Below are 22,324 nucleotides of genomic sequence, written 5' to 3' on the forward strand. Positions count from 1 at the left end.
AGAAACTGCCAAACTGTTCCAAAGTAGGGTTTGCTACTTTGGAACAAATACAAATAATTTTTGTATTCCTACCAACAATGAATGAGATTTCCTGTTGGGTGTTGTCAGGGTTCTAGATTTTGGCCATTCTAATCAATGTAGACTGGTATTTCTTTGCTTTAATTCGCATTTCCCTGATGACATATCATGTGGAGCACCTTTTCATATGCTTATTTGACATTTGTATATCTTCTTTGGTAAAATGCTTGTTCAGGTCTTTTCCCATATTTTATTTGGGTTGTTTGTTTTCTTATTATTGAGTTTTAAGAGTTCTTTGTATATTTTGAGTAACAGTCTTTTGTCAGCTATGTGTTTTGCCAATATTTTCTCCCATTCTGTGGCTTGTCTCCTTATTCTCTTGATCTTAATCCATTTTTAGGATTAGAAGATAGAGTGGGAAAAAATTGGAATAGGAGACAGGGTGGTGCTGGATTATCCAAATGGTGGGCTAGGCCTAAGCTTAGGGCCCCAGTAGAAAGGAGCATCAAAAACATGAGAAACAGGGACTTCCCTGGTGGTCCAGTGGGTAAGACTCCATGCTCCCAACCCAGGGGACACAGGTTCAGTCATTGGTTGGGGAACTAGATCCCACATGCATGCCACAACTAAGAGTTCACATGCCACAACTAAGAGTCCATGTGCCACAACTAAGAGTCCATGTGCCACAACTAAGAAGCCCACATGCCGCAACTAAAAGATCCCCCATGCCTCAACGAAGATCCAATGTGCTGCAACTAAGACCCGGTGCAGCCAAAATAAATAAATATTTAAAAAACAAAACCAAAAAACATGAGAAACAAAAAGTTCTGAAAGAATCTGATGTCAAAAAAGACAGAATAGGGGACTTCCCTGGTGGTCCAGTGGTAAAGAATCCATCTTCCAATGCAGGAGATGTGGGTTCGATCCCTGGTCGGGGAACTAAGATCCCACATGCCACAAGGCAACTAAGTCCGTGCGCCACAACTACTGAGCTCACACTTTTCAATGAGAGAGCCTGCATGTTGCAATTACAGAGCTCACGTGCCCTGGAGCCCGAGCACCACAACTAGAGAGAGAAAACCCGCATGCCACAACTAGAGAGAAGACTGTGTGACACAATGAAGAGCCTGTGCCACAAGAAAGATTCCCACATGCCTCAACAAAGATCCTGCATGCTGCAACTAAGACCCTACGCAGCCAAAACAAATAAATAAGTGTGACACAATGAAGAGCCTGTGCCACAACAAAGATTCCCACATGCCTCAACAAAGATCCTGCATGCTGCAACTAAGACCCTACGCAGCCAAAACAAATAAATAAAATAAATAAAGAGAAATTAGAAATGAGAAGATAAATTTTAAAAAAAAGTAAAAAAAGACATAATAATGTCCACCTCTGGCTATAACAGAGTAATTGGCACAAGATTCCCTCTCATTGAACAACTATAGAACTGAACGAGATATGTGATGCACCTTTTTTCAAGCAAAAGATGGTTGGTGTAGGGGTATGATACTGGAGAGACGAGAAACACATGAAGTAAGCCTCACAATCACCGCAGATTTCTTCTGTGGTTCATGGAGGTGAATCCTACATGGAAGTATAGCTTGCTGAGCTAAGGGGGCAGGGAGTGGGTTAATGGGCTACTGAAGCAGCTGAAAATTGGAGGCAGGTTGTTAAAGAAGAGGAAGTTGCACAGGAATTCACCATGGTCCCTGGGTGAGGGCTAGGCTGCACAGGCACAGGGTGAGGCTCTGTGAGCCCTAGCAAAGATGATCTGTTGTGGGCTGAGAGCTGAATGGTGATACTAGAGGTTGTGCTGTTCTGAGAGGTATTAGTGTTGGCCAAGCCAGAGTGCAGAGAATTCTATGAGCACTTTGGGCTTTCAGGTGAGACTCCAGTAAAGACATAATTTAGGAGTCAGGAATATGTCTTAGTTTAAGGGCTGAGCCCTAAGATTAAAGTCCAAACTGAGGGACTTCCCTGGTGGTGCAGTGGTTAAGAATCCACCTGCCAATGCAGGGGACACAGGTTCGAGCCCTGATCAGGGAAGATCCCACATGCTGTGGAGCAACTAAGCCCATGTGCCACAACTAGTGAGCCCACAACCACAGCTACTGAGCCCATGTGACACAACTACTGAAGCCCGCTCACCACAACAAAGAGTAGCCCTCACTCTCCCCAACTAGAGAAAGCCTGTGTGCAGCAACGAAGACCCAATGCAGCCAAAAATAAATTAATAAATTAATAAATTTTTTAAAAAAAGGTCCAAACTGAAATACACCCACTCTAATAAAGAATAAAACCAAGGCTAAAATGGCCAAAAGGATATGCCTGTAATTTAACTACCTACCAGAACAAAAATCAATACCCTTTAAAGGAAGACAATGTAATCCAGACATCTTAAAATATGTCACCCACAATGGGAACTTCCCTGGTGGCTCAGTGGTTAAGACTCCGCACTCCCAATGCAGGGAGCCTGGGTTCAATCCCTTGCTCAGGGAACTAGATCCCACATGCATGCCACAACTAAGAGTTTGCATGCTGCAACTAAGGAGCCAGAGAGCCACAACTAAGGATCCTGCCTGCCGCAACTAAGGAGCTCAAGTGCCGCAACTAAGGAGGTGGTGAGCTGCAACTAAGGAGCCTGCATGCCGCAAGTAAGACCCAGCGCAACCAAATAAATAAATAAATATTAAAAAAAATATCACCCACGATGTCCAGCATACAATAAAATAATTATTACTGTGAAAAAGCCAGGAGATTTGACCCCTGATGAAGAAAAACAAACAAATAAAAATCAATAGAACAGACTCCAAGATGATCCAAATGTTGGAATTAATAGACAACAATGTTAAGTAGCTATTAAAATATTTTTATGGACTTAAAGAAAAATATAGTATAATGAATAGATGGATGGTAAATTTCAGCAAAACAATGGAAACTATAAAAAAAGAACCAAGTGGAAATTCTAGAATGGAAAAATAAAATATCTGAAATTAAAATTTAACTTTAGGGAATTAACAGCAAATTGGAGACTTCAGAAGAAAGGATTAGTAAACCTGAAATCAGATCTATAGAAATGATCCTATCTAAAGAAGAAAAAGAAAATAAGATTTAAAAAGATTAACAAAGCCTCAGTAAACTATGGGACAATATCAAGCAAGCTAACATATATATAATTGGAGAGAGAAAATGAGGCCAAAAAAAATGAAGAAACAAAGATCAAAAAAATTTGCCCAAATTTGGAAAAAGAGAACAAGTTACGAATCCAAGAAACCTAGCAAACCCTAAGCAGGATTAAAAAAAAAAAAAGACATCTAGGCGCATTATAGTTAATATGCTGAAAATCACAGTTAAAGAGATAATCTCAAAACCCACCAGAGGAAATAAAATACATTACCTACAAGGGAGCACCAATACAAATGACAGTTGACATCTCATCAGAAACAATGGAGGACAGAAGACAACAGAATGACATCTTGAAAGTGTTGAAAGGAGAGTCAACCAGGAATTATATATTCTGTGAAATTACCCATTAAAAATGAAGATGAAATAAAGACATTTTCAGATACATAAAAGCTGAAAGAATTCATTGCCAGCAGGTGTGCACTACAGGATATGCTGAAGTAAACTTGTAGCCATCGGCAGAATGAAGAGTACTAGAAATGGTAAATAGGTGGAGAACATATCTATCTTTTTATGTATAACGTATTTTCTTCTTCTTTTATTTTCTTTGAGAGGTGACTGACTGTTTAAAGTAAATGTAGGACTTCCCTGGTGGTGCAGTGGTTAAGAATCTGCCTGCCAATTCAGGGGACTATGGGTTCGAGCCCTGGTCGGGGAAGACCTCACATGTCGGGGAGCAACTAAGCCTGTGCATCACAACTACTGAGCCTGTGTGCCACAACTAGTGAAGCCTCTGCACCTAGAGCCCATGCTCCACAACAAGAGAAGCCACTGCATGAGAAGGCCGCACCCTGCAACGAAGAGTAGTCCCAGCTCGCCACAGCTAGAGAAAGCCCGTGCACAGCAATGAAGACCCAACACAGCCAAAAATAAATAAATAAATAAATTTATAAAAAATAAAGTAAATGTAATAATATAATAATGTTAAAAGATAAACTGAGGCACATTAAACTTTTGAAGAGTTCATTGGAGCAAACATTGATTTGAATCAGGCAGTGCCAAACTGAAACTGGTTAGAGGGCACTCTACTGTCAGGAGCCAAGGGAAAAAGGCTTTTACAGAGCAGTCGCCGGGAGCAAAGCAAGGAAATTATTTAATTGGCTCTAGCTTGAGCAGTTGCATTATTTGGGAAAGTCTAGTTGGCTGTTTGTGATCGGCTGTTCTCAAGTTTTGATTTTTTTACCCTTGAGGCATTTATAGAAATTGACTCTGGCTTAGGTGTTGGCTTGCTTACTTTGGCTGCCAAAGCATTAGAGCCACCCTAGTCTAATGACTTCCTTGTTAATGACTTTCACGATAGTGTGGGGTTTATTATGTATGTATATGTAAAATACATGACAACAATAGCAAAAGAGGTGGTAAATAAAATTTTAATGTAATAAGAGTCTCATATTTTACATATTCATTCATTTAATATATTCATTCTAAATAGACTGTGATGAGTTAAGGATGCATATTATAATCCCTAGAACAACCACCAGAAATGTAATTGAAAGACGGGATAGTTAGGGAGTTTGGGATTGACATATACACAATGTTATATTTAAAATGGATAACCAACAAGAACCTGCTGTATAGCACAGGGAACTCTGCTCAATATTATGTAACAACCTAAATGGGAAAATAATTTGAAAAAGAATAGATACATATATATGTATAACTGAATCACTTTGCTGTACACCTGAAACTAACACAACATTGTTAATCAACTATATCCCAGCCCCGTTTCCTCTCGCGGGTCCCGGGTCTTGGTTTGCTAAGTGCACTTGGGCCCGGCAGGTGCTGAAAGGTTGGCGTCGTGGAACCTCGCCAGGTCTCAGCAGCACGGAGGTGCAGGCTGTCGCCGAGGGCGCGGGGCCGGCGCCGCTAGCGGCGGGCTCCGCCCCGGGGCCGCCGACCCTGGCCCCGGCCAGGCCCTGGCTCCAGCCCCCGTCCCGGCTGCGGCCTCGCAGTTCACCCTGATGGTGATGCGCCCGTGTGGAGGCCAGGACGAGGCTGCGGCCGAAATGCGTCCTGCGGCAGGCTCCGGCCCTGGCGGGGGCAGCGCCAGGACGGCCAAGCCCGTTCGGTACCTGTGCGAAGTGGTGGGGGATGGCGAGGAGGAGGCGGGGGAAGATGAGACAGACCTGCTGGACACTTCGGACCCCGGGGGGAGGCGAGAGCACGGCTAGTCTGGAGGATCTGGAGGACGAGGAGACCCACTCTGGGGGAGAGGGCGGCAGCGAGACCACGAGCCAGGTGGCCAGGCAGCGCAAGCCGTGGATGTGCAAGCAACACCGCAACAAGATGTACAAGGATAAGCACAAGAAGAAGAAAAGTGACCAGGCCCTGAACTGCGGTGGGGCCGCCCAGGTTGGCAGCGCGGGAAACGTCGAACTTGAGGAAAGTGCAGATAATATACTCTCCACTGTTAAACATAGAACAGGATCTTTTGGGGATCAGCCTGCAAGACCTACTCTTTTAGAACAAGTGTTAAATCAAAAAAGACTTCTTACTAAGAAGTCCAGAAGTGGTGCAGTGTTTACAGAAACAGCAACAGCTATTATACCAGCAAGTTTTGGAGCAAAGACAACAGCAGTTTCCAGGAACATCAGTGTGAGGGAATTTATCAAGAAGATCTACACGTCTTTTCATCTTATTGTAGTGGATGGACGTATTTTTATACTAAAGATAAATGGGGTAAGATTTGCCAGTAGAAGGTAAACAGTCATTTTCCTGTGAAGGTATGTGTGCATTTGGGGACAATAAGTATTGTACATTGTGCATCTAATCCTTGCAGATCACTGTGGATTTGAAGAAATCAGCTTGTTTTTCCAAAGTAATATTTAATTACAATTTTTTTTTAAACAAAGTGTTCCTCTTCAGTCATTGTTACTGAAGGTAATGAAGCAGTTGCTTTCTGTGGAAGTCACAAAGTTAATAGATTTTAATCTTGGATCTCAGTGATTCTCACTAAGGGGCAGCTGGAAACATATGGGTATGTTTTTGCTTGTCACAGCGACCTTGAAAACTGCTGGTTTTTAGTAAAGAGGACAGGAATGCTAAGTGTCTGGAATGGTCCCCCACAACTAAGAATTATGTTACACACAATGCCAATAATCCTCCTGTTAAGAAACACTGAGAGCTATTTGTGATGATAAAATGTAGTTGGGCACCTAGAATTGGGTTCTTGTAATAACATTTTCTTTGCAGTCAAGACTGGAGCTGTCAAAGAGGTAAGCATATTTTCTGTGTATAAGGAAAGTGATCACTGTTAAATAGCTGTGAGATTAGGATGTGCATCTCCTTTCAGAGATGTGCTGGTAAAACCCGAGAGGCATTAACCAAGTACCCTGGAATGAATGCATCTCCTAAAGTTGGCTCCTCTACTTCTTGTTCCCTATTAGTGTTGATCTTATTTAAAACAGACAATCTCGTGTGTAGAATTTGTGAACAGTACAAATGGATCTCATCCCACCAATGTCAGGACAAAATTACTTTTTTATACTGATTTCTTTTTCAAAAAGAGATACTGAGTATAAGAATAACACTCCAGCATTTTCTGTGTTTTTCAAAATTGAGCTATTTTAAGATTGTGTTATTCCTAAGTAATGTTCAAAGAGTGATGGGTAATCTGGATAGATACTTTTTTCTTGTATTTTCTCCGAGGAAAACTTTTAAAAGGCAAAGCTTACCAATAAGAGTATCAAATAAAATGTCAAGAAAGTATTAACAGTGTTAGGACAATAAATGCATGTGTCTCAAGTTAAACTTGTGCAAAAATTTGTTTCTTGGGTTTTAAGCTCTGAAATATATATGAAGTGAAACTTAGTCATGGCTGTTCTAAGATGTACTTAAGGAGAGAAGGAATCTTTTTGTTCATTTTATTTATTTATTTATTTTTGACTGCGTTGCGTCTTCGTTGCTGCGCGCAGGCTTTCTTTATTTGCGGCTATCGGGGGCTACTCTTTGTTGCGGTGCATGGTCTTCTCATTGTGGTGGCTTCTCTTGTTGCGGAGCATGGGCTCTAGGTGCACGGGCTTCAGTAGTTGTGGCTCACGGGCTCTAGAGCACAGGCTCAGTAGCTGTGGCACACGGGCTTAGTTGCTCCACGGCATGTGGGATCTTCCCGGACCAGGGCTCGAACCTGTGTCCCCTGCATTGGCAGGCGGATTCTTAACCACTGCGCCACCAGGGAAGCCCTCTTTTTGTTCATTTTTGATATATGTTTTATACCTGCATACCTGTGCACAAATGCTTTTACCAGAATTATTCATTAAAGTCCAGTTATTGACCTTTGGAAAAAAAACTATATTCCAAAATAAAATAAAAAGTTAAAAAAAGAAAGAAGTATAGGCAAAAGGCCAATAAGAGGAAATGAAAATGAAACGTACAGCATGTTGGATTAGTCCAAAAGAAGACTGGAAAAGAGGAACATAGGAAAAAAAAACACAAAGAGGCAACCAAAAAACAAGTAGCATTTTGGTAGACTTAAAATCAATAAGTACGTTAAATACAGATGGACTAAACACACTAATTAAAAGGCTGAGCTTGTCATACTGCATAAAAAGCAAGACCCAAATACGTTCAGTCTACAGGAGACACACTTTAAACATAAAGACACAGAGAAATAGAAATTAACACGTTAGAAAGCTATACCATGCAAGTAGTAAGATAAGAAAACTGGTGTAACTATGTTGCTATTGGACAAAGTAGATTTTAAGAGAAAGATTATTATGAGAGATAAAGGGGGACTTTTGAGGGGTTAAATAATAAAAAATACATAAAATCCTTAACGTGTGTGTACTTGTATTAGTTTCCTAGCATTGCCATAACAAAGTACCACAGACTAGGAGACTTAAAACAAAAATTTATTCTCTCACAGTTCTAGAGGCTGGGAGTCTGAAATCAAGGTATCAGAGGGCCACGCTTCCTCTGGAATCTGTAGAAAAGGCTCCTTTCTTGCCTCTTCCTAGCTTATGAGGATTTTCTGGCAATCTTTGGTGTCCCTTGGCTTGCAGCTACAGCAGTTCAATCTCTGCCTCAGTGTCATCTGAATTTGTCTTCACATGGCATCTTCCTACATCATGTCGAATTAGGGCCCACCGTAATGACCCCATCTTAATTGATTATACCTGCAAAACTGTATGTCCAAATCAGGGGTTAGGACTTCAACATATATTTTGCTTACGTTGGCTGCCAAAGCATTAGAGCCACCCTATTTTGGGAGGATATAATTCAATGCATAATAGTGCCTAATAATAAAGCTTCACAATAAATGGGGGAAAAAAGGGACAAATACAAAGTGAGAAATAGACAAGTTCATTATCATATTGAAATTAACATCCTGTCAGTCTCAACATATTTCAAAAGACAAACATCTAGGGCTTCCCTGGTGGCGCAGTGGTTGCGCGTCCGCCTGCCGATGCAGGGGAACCAGGTTCGCGCCCCGGTCTGGGAGGATCCCACATGCCGCGGAGCGGCTGGGCCCGTGAGCCATGGCCGCTGAGCCTGCGCGTCCGGAGCCTGTGCTCTGCAACGGGAGAGGCCACAACAGAGGGAGGCCCGCATACCACAAAAAAAAAAAAAAAAAAAAAAAAAAAAGACAAACATCTGAGATAGTAGAGCTGACTAAAATGGAATTAAATTAGAAATTAATAACAATAAGATATAGTGGAAAGTACTAGATAGTAGGAAATGAAGCCATATCTTTATAAGTAATTACAAAGAAATTACAAAGAAGAAATTATAAAGGAAATTAGAAAATATTTTGAATGAAATTGATAATGAAAACACTTATCAAAACTTGTGGAATATAACTAAAACAGTGCTTAGAGGGAGATTTATATTTTTAAACACCTATATTAGGTGTTTAAGAAGACAAGAGGAAGGTTTAACAATAATGATCTGATGTTCCAGCTTAATAAACCAGAAGTAAATAGAAGGAAATAATAGATATGAGAAGAAATCAATGAAAAAAAGAGCAGACAGAGAAAATTAAAGCCAAAAGCTGGTTCTTTGAAAAAATTAATAAAATAATCTATTAGATGGATTAATCAAGAAAAAAAAACACAGATTGCTTAAATCAGGAACGAAAGAGGGGTTACTACTACAGTGTCTACTGACATTAAAAGAGTAATATGGAAGAATAAGGACCCCTGAAAATTCTGCCTCCATAAAAGAAAACTAGCAAAAATTGTCAGGATCAACTTTTTCAGAACTCTGTAAATTAGCAAAAAGCTTGCAACAATTCAGAAAAATGCTTATTCAAAGAAAGTGGTTGAATCTTGGTAAGAACAGCAAGCTTTGTGGGGTTTTAACTTGACCTTTTCCCCTTACCCCCACCCTAGCTCCATGGTAGTCTTAAAAGCCAATAGTCTGCAAATAACTCCAAGCCCTTGGAAAACACTGGGAAACTTATTGGTTTTAGGCACTTAAGGAAATCCTTATCCAGTCATTAGCTGATCACGAAGCTAACCAAGCAGAGAGTTTAGAGAAACACATGATGAAGAATACACACTTTACGGAATTAATTCAGAAAAGTCACTAAACAAATAACAACAACAAACAGCCACAACAACAAACCCTGGGAAGGGAGGAATCTGGTGTCCACAGTGCCACATTGTATTATTTTAAATGTCCATGTCCAGTTTTGAACAAAAAATTGATGACAATTGGTGATACATACAAAGAAACAAGAAAACATGGCTCATATAAGAAAAAAAAATCAACAGAAACTGTCTCTGAGTAGGCACAGATGTTGGACTTTCTAGACAAATACTTTACATCAGTTATTTTAAATATGTTCCAAGAACATTAGGAAATCATGTCTAAAGAAATAAAGGAAAGCATGAGAATGATGTCTCTTTAAACAGAGTATCAGTAAGGAAATAAGAAATTATTATTATTTTTTTAAAAGTACCAAATGGAAATTCTGGAGTTGAAAAGTACAATAACTGAAATGAAAAATTCACTAGAGGGGCTCAACAGCAGATTTGATGAGGCAGAAGAGAGAATTCATGAATCAGGACATAGATCAATTGAGATGATCCAGTCTGTGAAACAGAAAAGAAAAAGAATAAAGAAAAATGAACAGAGGCTCAAACACCTGTGAGACATCAACAAGCTCACCAACATACACATGATGGAAGTTCCTAAATGAGAGGAGAGGAAGGAGGGCAGAAAGAAGACTGGAAGAAAAAACAAAGGAATAAAAAGAGTATATTAGAAAATATTTAACACAGAAGAAGGCAGTAATGGAGAAATTGAAGAGCAAAAAAGATATATAACATAAAAATAGGTAGTGAATGGCAGATGTAAATCCTATCCTCTTAGTAATTTAATGTAATGGATTAGATGCTCCAATTAAAAGGCAGAGAGTGGCAGAATGCACAAAAAACATTATCTGACTACATGCTGTCCACAAGAACCACACTTTAGTTTCAAAGACACTAATAGGTTGAAAGTAAAAGGATAGAAAAAGAGACACCATGCAATAGTAACCAATAAGAAGACAGACCACATTTGGGTCTCAATAAATTTAAAGGATTGAAATAATACAAAGTATATTCTCTAACTACAGTGGAATGTATTTAGGTAGGTCTTAGTAAATATGTACTGCATAGAATTTGATAAACATAAAGTATGCCCCTCCTAGTGTTCTTCACTGGCTAACCAGCCTTTTTAAACTTCTCTGCCTGGAAGGAGAGTTCTACAAGCATTCTGGCATGAGTCAGGTCACATCGCACACAAGAGCTAGGTCAGAGGGGATTTCATAGTGTTCATTTCCTGGAAACTGCTCCCCATGGAGGCGGGGCAGCATTTTATAGTAGGAAATGCTTTGCTTCTGGAATCAGATAATCTGGATGCCTATAACCATTACCTTAGGCAAGTTATTTAGTTTCTCTAAGCCTCAGTTTTCTCATTTGTACCATGAGATAACTATACCTCAAAGATTTAGTGGGAGAATTAAATGAGATACTGAATAGATAAATACATAAATCTTAATTTCCTACCCTCGTCATTCTTCTGTCTTCCTTCTTCTCATGCAAATAACAACACAATATGAAAGAGAAGAAATGGGGTAAAGAGTCCTGGAGGAATAGAATTACTATTACTATATTACTATAGTAATTACTATTACTGTTACTATTACTACAGGAAAAGCGGGAATTAGGATATTAAATAAAGCAATCCTGAGCTAGTATCCCAGTCCTATTTTGTATAAAATACGTGATCCTCATCTGTAAAATGATATAATGACTTGTCTTGTAGTGCTTACAAGGATTATAAGAGATTATAAGGATATCTATGACTTGTCTAGCACCCAGCAGGTGCCCCATAAATGGTAGTGATCACTATTAGCATTTACCTTGTCCTCCTTTTTGCTGCCCACCCTATCCCCAAAGCAAACTCCAGCTTACTCCTCCCAAAACACTATCTTTCTCTTTGCTCCCCATCGCCTCTCTTGAACACTTCTTCCTTATTGTACACCCACTTTACCTGCACCCAGTCCAGAGCAGGGAGGGAAACAAAGCTAAAAATAAATGAAAGAAAATAAACCTAAATAAACAATTTTGAGAAAAATGTTTCAAAATTATATTTGTGTGTGTGTGTGTGTGTGCACTGGCAAGTGTCTATGCATGTGTGTGAGAGGAAAACTTTGTTAAACTGGGTTGAATCCGAACTCCAGTAAAGTAGAAATGGAAAATAAAATAAAAAGCATGTTATATCGGCGGCATGGAAAGAAATCACCAAGTTTAAGCCTGAGCGTGTGGGTGTGTGACCATGGGCTCCAGCCTGCAGAGATTGTAAGCCGATACGCCAGCGCCCAGGACCAAGGAAGAGAAAGGAAGGATTAAAAAAAAAAAAAAAAAAAAAAAAAAAAAAAGCGGTCAGTCATTTACTGTTCCTGCAGTTATTTTTTTTAAGACCCTGTCCTGATGAGACAGCCTTGCTCGCGGGGGCGGTGGGGACAACTCCTGTCCGGATGAGTTCTCCGAAGGAAGGGACCTGCAGCAGGGGCTTCTGTGCAGTAGTCCCCTCACTCCAGAATCCGGGGTTCACCACGCGAGGCGTTAGTTTCCTCATCCGCAGAGTGGCCGCAAGAAGCCCCTGGTAGTCGAGAAGCTCGTCTGAAACCCCGAGCCCAGCGCCCCGCACCCAACCCCCGGAAACCACCGGGGTACTAACGTCGCAACTCGCACGTCAGCCACCCCAGGGGCCCCACCCACCACGCTCCCCGCCTGCCCCACGTGACTTCCCGAAAGGCCCGGGGATGGCCCCTCCCGCCGCTCAGTTTCGTTTCCTTGCGGGCTTCCGGGCGTTAGTGCAGCAGACGCGGCCGCGGTTCCAGAGCGTCCAGTCGGGTTCCTCCAGGAGCGCCATGGCGGAACTGTGCCCCCTGGCCGAGGAGCTGTCGTGCTCCATCTGTCTGGAGCCCTTCAAGGGGCCAGTCACCACGCCCTGCGGCCACAACTTCTGCGGGTCGTGCCTGGACCAGACGTGGGCCGTCCAGGGCTCGCCGTACCTGTGCCCGCAATGCCGCACCGGCTTCCAGACGCGGCCACAGCTGCACAAGAACACGGTGTTGTGTGCGGTGGTGGAGCAGTTCCTGCAGGCCGAGCAGGCCCGTCCCGAGCTCGCCCGTCCCGAGCTCCCCGACGACTGGACGCCGCCCACCCGGGCCGCCGCCCCCAACCCGGTCGGCCAGGTGGCTTGCGACCACTGCCTGCAGGCGACCGCCGTCAAGACGTGCCTGGTGTGCATGGCCTCCTTCTGCCAGGAGCACCTGCGGCCGCATCTCGACAGCCCCGCCTTCTGGGACCACCCGCTGCAGCCGCCCATCCGTGACCTGATGCGCCGCAAGTGCCCGCAGCACAACCGGCTGCGGGACTTCTTCTGCCCTGAGCACGGCGAGTGCATCTGCCACATCTGCATGGTGGACCACAAGACCTGCTCGCCTGCGCCCCTGAGTCAGGCCAGCACTGACCTGGAGGTAGGGGTTGGCGGACGAGGGCCCAGAGGGGCAGCCTGGGCCGGCTGGGTTGTGCAGAGGGCACCACTGTGGGCATCTTGGCCTACTTGGATCACCTGGGTGTGGGGGATGGGCCTTGCTGGGCCTGAGATCAGGGCAGGGGCATCCCCAGGGTCCAGGTAGAAAGGGGCTGGGAGAACATACAGCCCTCCTGGATTATTCCTGGTCCACCTTCTCTGCCCCCACCCCTCTCACCCATTATACGGAGGGACGTTGCTTGCCTTAAGCCTAGCACTTGTCTGACATGTTTAGTACAGGGTTTTGAACATCAGATATGAGCGCTAGAGGTTACCTCTGTTCTCTCAAATCCGGGTAGCACCCAGGAGGTGGGTATGATTAGTTATTTACAGCTGAGGAAATGGAGGTTCAGAGAAGTTAATTTAACCTGAGCTGACCCAAGTGGCCAAGTGGGCATTGGGCCCCCAGCTGGTCTGACTCCACATGTGCCGTTTCTCCCTATGGACCAGCCTCAAAGCCAAGTCCGCAGAGTTCAGAGCATAGGACATTCCTGAGGTCATGTGAGAAAAAGCCTTTGGTGAGCCAGAGACTTCCAGTGACCGGGGCGGGTGGGCAGAGTCCCAGGAATCCTTGGATAGGATGCACAGCCAAACTCCTGCACCGTAGCGCCCTATATACTTCCTGTGCCACTTTAAAGCACAGGACTGGTCCTCATCAGGAAAGTGAGGAGGTGGGACTGGGTGGATTCTTTCCTAAGGGGCCTTCTGGGTCTGTGATGATTTCAGTGGTTTGGGGATCATAATTTCCCCCTGTGGACTCGAGGCAGAGGCTGAAAAGGTGTAGTCTAACTACCTTTCATTGTATCAGTTTGAGCTCCAGGGTGAAGCCTGATTTCCTTTCACTCTCGCAGTGCTGTCAGGGAGAACAAGGGCTGTCTTCATGTCATCAAAGGAGACATGAGGCCTGTGGGAGGTTTGCAGTGGCGCCAGGGCCAGGGTGAAGGCTTTGCTCCCTGGCCTGGTCTGCTTCTCCAGTCTGAGCTGGGTTTGTGTGTACTTCCTCCCTGAGTCCCAGAAGTCAGACCTCAGGCAGTGCCTGACAGTTGACTTTGGAGGTACTACCATCTCAGGCCCAGCCTACCTGGGTCTCTACCTGTTGCAGGAAAGAACCTGCCTGGCCTGCGGAGGCTGGAGCCCTGCTCTTGCCCGCATCCGCTGTGGTTCAGGGCAAGTCACTGAGTTCTCCGAACCTCATCTTCATCCGTAAAATGGGATTAATAGCATTCCCTCCCCACCTCCGAGGGTGACCAGGAGGCTCCGGAAGGATGAACTGTGTGGGAAGTGCCTCATAGGCAGGCCCCAGGGTCAGGCCGGTTGACACGGGCTCCGACCAGAGCTGGATGTTGAGATCTGGGTTTGAATTCTGGCTCTGCTTCCTAGCTAGGAACTCAAAAAAAGGGCACAATAATAGTACCTATCTCAGAAGGTTATTGGGAGGAGTAAATGAGGTGTTCCATAAATAGCGTTTTACAGTTCGCTAATGCTCCATAGAACTGCCGCTGTCATTTCTGTTACTCAGAAATTCCCTGAGGAGAGTTTGCTGCATGGAGGGTGTTAGGCTGCCCAGATCTTCTTTGCCTCAGGATGCATGGTTCTGAGGACTAGGGCAGCCTGGCTCCTATCGAAAGACCCTTCTAGAAGTTCTTATCCAGGAGGCTGAAGGCAAGTAGGGTCAGAAGGACCCGTTTCCGCCTGGTCTGGAGCCCCAGCTCCCTCTCAGCCTCCAGGGCCTGGAGCTGGAGTCTGCGCCCAGATTATTTGTATGCCATACACACTTGGCTTTTGAATCCTTTTAACAAGGCTTTCCTGCCGTCTCTCCCCTCCCCCTCGTTGTCCTGGCTCGCCGAGTCCTTTAACCTGTCTCCTTTTCCAGCCCTGCCGCTGGTCAGTACTGGTGGCAGAGCCAGCCCAGCTTGGCTCGGTCACTGGTGTGGGGCGGACTCAGGACTCTGGTGCCTCCCACGTGGAGGACCCAAGTCCCCAGTCTGTGAAGCGATCCTCAGAACTTCGAAAAGTTCTCTACCCTTGATTAGGGGATTGTCGCTGCTGTCAAAGTCCTTGGGTGGCTTTCCTTTCGTCATCCATAGCCCTGTGGGCCCCTCTCTACCATCAGGGGACTGTTGTATGCATTTGATTAATGGTGGGTAAAATCTTTCAAAATATAGGGTTCAGGGGTGTACTACTAAGAGTGAGTCTTGGAGGTGAAACATTTGGCAGCCCCCAGGTATTCTGAGGTCTCTTCCAGCTCTGGGACCTGTGAGGCCAGATCTGCCCGGGCCTGGCCTTCTGCCTTCGGCCCACAGTTCATCTTGGCCACTGTTAGAGACCAGGTCAAAGGGCATTGTCGCAGAGGTCACATCTGAAACATTATCAATGACTTGGGCTTTTGGGGTTGAGTTAGTGTGGCCTTGGTCTCTGCTTCTAGCCTTAACATGTGACTGTCTCTGGGATGTTCAAATCCAGAGTCAAGGTCACTGGTGGAGTGGGAGAGGCAGGGAAGAGGAAGGGAGGGCCAGAGTATTGTTGAGCCAGCTAGTTAGGGGACATACATTTTTTTCTAGAATTTTCCTGTGTGCTCAGTTTGGACACAAGTCTGTAATTGTAACACCAGGATCTTGTTATAGTAGTTAATAGCGATGTGACCTAGGGCAAGCCACTTAATTACTCTGTGCTTCAGTGACCTCATCTGTAAAGGGGGGATAACCCTCTACCTCCTAGTGTTGTTTTTAGCTTTACATAGTTAATACATGGAAAGCACTAGAACAATGAATGCCTGGCTTAGAGGAAGTACATGATAAACACTAACTGCCATTATGGTAGCCGTGGTGGTGATTTTCATACCCATTTCTATGCCCCAGCATTTCACCTGAGTAGGGTGAAAGTGGATATTGATTATGAAAATAGATGGCAGTACTAAGAGGCCTTGGGTGATATTAGCTTCCACTGTGCATAATTTACCTTTGTATCTGAAGGCTAGGGGCCTAGCAGTTCTGAATCACCTTAGTTCAGTTTCAGGGACTGAATTGTCGATGGCTGGTTTACTGCTGGTTCGTCCCTATTCCTAGGGTTTAGCCCTTGGAGGTCCCTGCCTGTGGGGCTTATCAAGTGAGCCTTGGACTCTGATTTTTGTCCGCCTGCCTCTCCGAGGCTGACAGAGGCCCTCCCAGCTGTCTTCCGGAACTGGCAGATGGCTCTGGGAGAACAACCCCCGATGCCAGGCTTATCTCTCTGGGTTTCCTTCTTCTGGATCTTAATTACATAATCCTTCCCTGCTTTCTTAGCTCCCCATTGGTTTTTAGTAGATCTCCCTCCCCCAATATTTTGTCTGCTTTTCTGGTTGTTTGCAGTGGGAGGCTTGGTTTGAGCAACCCCGTCTGCCACTTTCTGAAGCAGCTGTCCCAGCTCGTTCTGTCTGTGTGAGCTTGACCACCTTGCTGTCCTCTTTGCCTCAGTTTCATCATCTATAAAATGGGTGCTAGTGAAGAAGCTCATAATAATCCAAGCTGAAATTTACTAAGGCCATTTGTCCTGACTAAGATCCAGGCACTATGCTGAGGACTTACACTGCTTCAATTAATTCTCCTGCTAGCCCTGCGGGGTGGGAACAGTTTGCGTTGATATCTACTTCATGGCCAAAGAAACAAGTGAGAGACAGTTGGAGAGCTGGGTATTGAGTCTGGTCTGTCTGGCTCCAAATCCTATCCTTGTAACTTCTTTACTGTCCAGTTCCCCTGAAAGGATGAAGGGAGGCAGTAAATATGAGAATGCTTCAAAAAGCTACAAGCAGGGACTTCCCTGGTGGTCCAGTGGTTAAGACTTTACCTTTCAGTGCAAGAGGGTGCGGGTTTGATCCCTGGTCAGGGAGCTAAGATCCCACATGCCTCATGGCCAAAAAACCAAAACATAAAACAGAAGCAATATTGTAACAAATTCAATAAAGACTTTAAAAATGGTCCACATCAAAAAAAAAAAAAACTTATAAAAAAAAAGCTACAAGCAGGTAAGACTTGGGGTGGTAGAAACACCCGTGGGATAGACTTGAGGGCAGTCGCTGGTGTTGGGTGCTGGTGGGGGGCTGGATGGGGTGTTTTCTCACTCGGTTTGTTTTCTCCGCAGAACAAGTTGAGGCATAAACTGACTGTCACGTACGGTCAGATCAACGGGGCGTCGAGAGCACTGGAGGACGTGAGAGCCAGGCAGCAGGATGTGCGGGTGAGTGACAGGGCTCCCCGCCACCAGCCTGGTCCTGGAGCCTCCCTCTGCCTCTGGGGAGGACAAGGCTTGTGTCAGGTTCACTCACAGTGTCAGAATTCAACTTCAGCCTTGCAGAACATGCAAAAAGCTATGTGCCCAGAGAGATCCTTCACAGACTCAAAGCCTACCTACACGCCCAACCATTAAAAATTAGGGTTAAAATATGGTAATATAAAAAGTGGTTATGATTTAAGGGGGAGAAAAACAGGAAGTAAAATTTGCATCTCTTTATTTTTAAAAAGTGTATTCGTTTCTAGGGCGACTGTAACAAGTTACTTCAGACTTGGCTTACAACAACAGAAATGTGGTCTCCCACAGTTTTGGAGGCCAGAAGTCCAAATTCAAAGTGTCGACAGGGCCACACTCTTTCCGAAGGTTCTGGGGAAGAATCCTTCCTTGCCTCTTCCAGCCTCTCGTGGCTCAGGCATTGGCTTGTGGCTGCATCACTCCAATCTCTGCCCCTATCTTCACATGGCCTCCTCTGTCTTCTCCTCTTTTGTCTCTAATAAGGACACTTGCTATTGGATTTAGAGCTCACCTGGGTAATCCAGGATGATCTCATCTCAAGATTCCTACCCTAATTACATCTGCAAAGACTCATTTTCTAAGTAAGTTCTGAAACGTGAACATATCTTTTGGGGGGCTGCCATTCAACCCATTACAGGAAGTATAGGAAGAAAGACGGGAAGGAAATATAGTAAAGGAATAGTAGTGCAAGTGTTGGAGTGGTAGAATTAGGGACATTTTTTTCCCCTCTAGTTTTTTTAATAGTTTTTATAAGGTTACAATGCTTTTATATTGAAAGAAGATTTGATTTTTAAGCATCCTGGTCTGGAGCTGCAGCATTCAGTTTTATTGCCACGGCTGTGGCTTAATTAGATGAAATCTGGGTTAAAATACTAGCCTGTGTTGGCAGATCTCTGAGCCTTAGTTTTGAAGCAATCACAACTTCTTTCCAGAGGTGAGTTATGAGGCTTAAATGAAAGGATGCACATGAAAATACCGGTATCAGTTGGGGGGCAGGCTAAACTGCTGTAACAGAGATACCCCTCAAAATCAGAGGTTTAAATAAGATAGCCGTTTATTTTGCTCCCTGTGACAGTTCAGGTGAGGAACCCAGGCTAGTGGGATGGCTCTGCTCCATGTGATCCTTCAGAGTTCAGGATCTTTCCTTTTTATTGCCCTTCCTCATCTCTTTGGTTGCAGCTGGGTCACCATTACAGCTTTGCTCTAGCCTGTGAGAAGGGGGACAGGGAAGGAGAGTGTTACCATTATCACTTTTGCTCCTGTCGTGAGCAGCTTAGTCACATGACCAAGCCCAGCTGCAGGGCATGCTGGGAAATGTAGTCTGTGGCTGGGCAGCCACGTGCCGGTCTAAACTCCAGGGGTGTTCTCTTACTGATGGGAGCAGAAGGAGGATAAATACTCAGGGACATTGGTAGAGTCACATTGGAGGTGGCAGGGTAAAGTGTTGGTTAAAGAAATAATTGACTTCCCGGGACTTCCCCGGCGGTCCAGTGGTTAAGACTCCGTGCTTCCACTGCAGGGGGCATGGGTTCAATCCCCAGTCGGGGAACTAAGATCCCGTATGCCGTGCAGTGTGGCCAAAAAAGAAAGAAAAAGAAATAATTGAATTCCAACCTTCCTGTCCCTCTTATGTGTGTTTCTGTTTGTCACGTTTGATTCTGAGCTATTGAGGTTTCCCAACATGTAAAGCAAAACTGCAGCTTCTAGAGCAGTGCTGTCCACTAGAAATATAAATTAGCCTTATACCGTATATAACTCTAATTTGAATAACACATGAAATTAATGTTAATAATATATTTATTTAACTCAGTATATCCAAACTATTATTTTAATCAGTATAAAGTATTAATGAGATATTTCAAATTCCTTTTATTTTACACTTATAGCACATCTTAACTTGGACTAGCCATAGTTCAAGTGCTCTGTAGCTACATGTAGCAAGTAGCTATGGTATTGGATAGTGCAGTTCTAGAGGAAATTTTCTAGAGCAGCTTCATACCCTTTAAAAAATTACTCATGAACTGCTTTCCAGCTTAAGAAATACAATATCGTCATGGAAGATGAAGCCCCTGCTTTGCTTCTCCCTTTTAATATCCCCCTTCCTCTCTTCCAGAAGTAACCACTCTCCTGAATTTATCCATTCCCATGTGTTTCTTTATACTTTTAATATGTATGTATGTATTCCTTTGGCAATAAATACTACCGTTCTGTTTGTTTCTAACCTTTATGTAAGGAGCATCATACTGTATGTCTTCTTCTACAAGTTGTTTTTCCCTTATTACTGTTTAATATTCCATCCTGTGAATAATTTTCTGTCTTCTATTGATAGACATTCAAGTTGTTTCCAGGGTTTTGCTAATTCAAACAGTGCTGCTTAGAGCATTCTTGTGTGTCTCTTGGGCAGGTTCTGAGATTTTTTTCTTTCTTTATTAACTTGGTTGCATGGGGTCTTAGTGGCGGCAGGTGGGCTCCTTAGTTGCGGCTCCAGGACTCCTTAGTTGTGGCTCGCCAGCTCCTTAGTTGCGGCATGTGGGCTCCTTACTTGCAGTTCGCGGGCTCCTTAGTGGTGGCATGCGAACTCTTAGTTCCAGCATGCATGTGGGGTCTAGTTCCCTGACCAGGGATTGAACGCAGGCCCCCTGCATTGGGAGCGCGGAGTCTTATCTGCTGCACCACCAGGGAAGTCCCCAGATGTTTTCTAGAGTATATTCCTAGACTGAGTTGCTGGGTCAAAGGGTATGAGCACCTTCAAATACTCCAGATCTTGCCCTCCAAAGTGGTTGCATCCGTTTGTATTCCCATGAAGTATAGGTAAGAGTTCCTGGCGCTCCATGTCTCAGGCTTAGCTTTTTTGCCAGTCTGATGGATTCCCTCTTGTTTTGGCTTCTCAGGAGGCCGCACAGAGGAAGATGGACCAGCTTAGACAAGAATACACGGAAATGAAGGCTCTCATTGATGCCTCCGAGGCCAGTTCCACCCGAAAGATAAAGGAAGAGGAGAAGAGGGTCAACAGCAAGTTCGACAGCATTTATCAGATTCTACTCAAGAAGAAGAGTGAGATCCAGGCCCTGAAGGAAGAGATTGAACTTGCCCTGACTAAGGGGGACGAGTATGAGTTTCTGGAGGTGGGTCAAGATGCGGACGTTGAATACTCTCTCTGCCTAGCGTCATGATGTTGACTGTAGGTGCACTGGGGCCCTCGAGGAGTTGAGGCTGTTTGAGGTCATGGGAAGCATCCCTGAGACACACGCTGTGTTCGTTTTCTGCATTTCATGACAACTTACCACAAACTGAGTGGCTTAGAAGAACACCTGTCTGTTATCTCACACTTTCTGTGGCTCAGGGCATGGCTGAGGTCTCACCAGGCTGCATTCCTTTTGGAGCTCAAGGTTGTCTTCCAAGCGCACATTCTTTTTGGCAGAATTCGGTCCCCTGTGGTGCAGGACTGGGGTCCCCGTGTCCTCGCTGGCTGTCAGCAGGGGCCACCCGCAGTTCCTAGAGGCTGCTGTGATTCCTCGCCGTGTGGCCCTCTTTCGAGTTGGCAGCCGGCTTCTTCGAAGCCAGCAGAGAATTTCTCCCTCCAGGAAAGCCCAGTTCCTCTTTTAAGGACTTTTACCTGATTAAGTGAGGCCCACCTGGGAGAATCATCTTTTTGATTAACTCAAAACCAACAGATTTGGGATCTTAATGACATCTGCAGTATTCCTTCAGTTCTTCCATGTAATGTAACCTAACCATGGAGTAATATCCTTTCATACTCAGTGTCACGCTTATAGTCAGGAGGAGGGGATGTATAGGATGTGTACCCGGGGCAGGCGGGAGTCTTGGGGGCCATCTTAGTATGCTGCCTACTGCATAGGCCTCCACCGCTTCCCTCCATCCCGCCTCTGCACGGCCCCTGGAAGTGTCTCTCTAAAGCACAGGCACCACTCCCCGCCCTTTCTGATTTCACATTCCCACAGGGCCTTGGTGACCTACCTGCCTTTGCCAGCCACCCCCTGCCCATGCCCTGTGCTCTAACCGCAGCAGAGCACTCCGCAGATGCACCGGGCATTGGGAGGGGATGCCGTGGCTGGCCTCTGCCTAGTAAACCCTGTCCTTTGTCCAGGGCAACCCCAGTTCCCCCATCTTCCTCGGATCCCGTTATTCTGGCGTTGCTGGCGATCCGGAGCATGTTACCTGCCTCTGCTCTTGCCCTCGACAACGTTGTTTTAGATGTGCTTGTTTTCATGTCTGTTTAAAAGGCTGTCAGGGGACTTCCCTGGCGGTCCAGTGGTTAAGACTCCGTGCTCCCAATGCAGGGGGTGTGGGTTCAATCCCCGGTCAGGGAACTAAGATCCCACATGCCACACAGCGTGGCCCCAAAAAAAGAAAAAAATAAAAGCTGTCAGCTCTTTTCGGGCGGGGCCCTTCATCCTCCTAGCACGTCCAGTGCATGGCAGAGTGTCTGGCACGTGGCAGATGTTCTGGGGAGGCCCGTTGATTGGGTGACGTGCTGCTTTGACACGTCAAAGGCCCAGATTCCATGCTCAGGTCCTGAGGAGGGACAGGAGTGCCTGGCAATCTTCTCTTCTCTGTTCAGGATCTTCTAGCCACACCTAGGCTGGGTGGCATTAAGTTTCATCTCGCGTGCTCATTCCCGTTGACCTAGCTGCCTTGAGCTCTTACAGAAGGATTCTGCGTCCACATCTGGTCCTCTTGATACTGTATGACATGATTTGGTCTCCAAGTTTGGAACCCTCTGTAAGATCCTTCTTTTTCGTTGGCTATGTGGCTGAATCCCGCAGCCTTCCAGGCATTCCTGTCT

The 22,324-nt window shown here is 44.9% G+C and overlaps 1 protein-coding gene and 1 pseudogene across 3 annotated transcripts in view; both read left to right on the forward strand.

Moving 5' to 3' along the window:
• The first annotated feature begins 1,524 nt into the window (after positions 1-1,524).
• On the forward strand, positions 1,525-6,675 carry LOC102992094 (regulatory factor X-associated protein-like; annotated as a pseudogene).
• A 5,817-nt stretch (positions 6,676-12,492) lies between these two features.
• The window catches only part of TRIM25 (tripartite motif containing 25), a 42,333-nt gene continuing 32,501 nt past the window's right edge, over positions 12,493-22,324 (forward strand). For 2 of the 3 annotated variants that reach the window (XM_055089924.1, XM_028498802.2), the window contains exons 1-3: positions 12,508-13,180; positions 17,353-17,448; positions 20,409-20,642. In XM_055089924.1, coding sequence (XP_054945899.1) covers positions 12,569-13,180; positions 17,353-17,448; positions 20,409-20,642 — 942 coding nt within the window. In that variant the 5' untranslated portion in view covers positions 12,508-12,568. Of the gene's footprint in view, positions 13,181-17,352; positions 17,449-20,408; positions 20,643-22,324 lie in introns of all 3 variants that reach the window. The other variant, XM_007123156.4, reaches the window with a different exon arrangement.

Source organism: Physeter macrocephalus, chromosome 14, assembly GCF_002837175.3.
Source record: "Physeter macrocephalus isolate SW-GA chromosome 14, ASM283717v5, whole genome shotgun sequence".
NCBI classification, from domain to species: Eukaryota; Metazoa; Chordata; class Mammalia; order Artiodactyla; family Physeteridae; genus Physeter; species Physeter macrocephalus.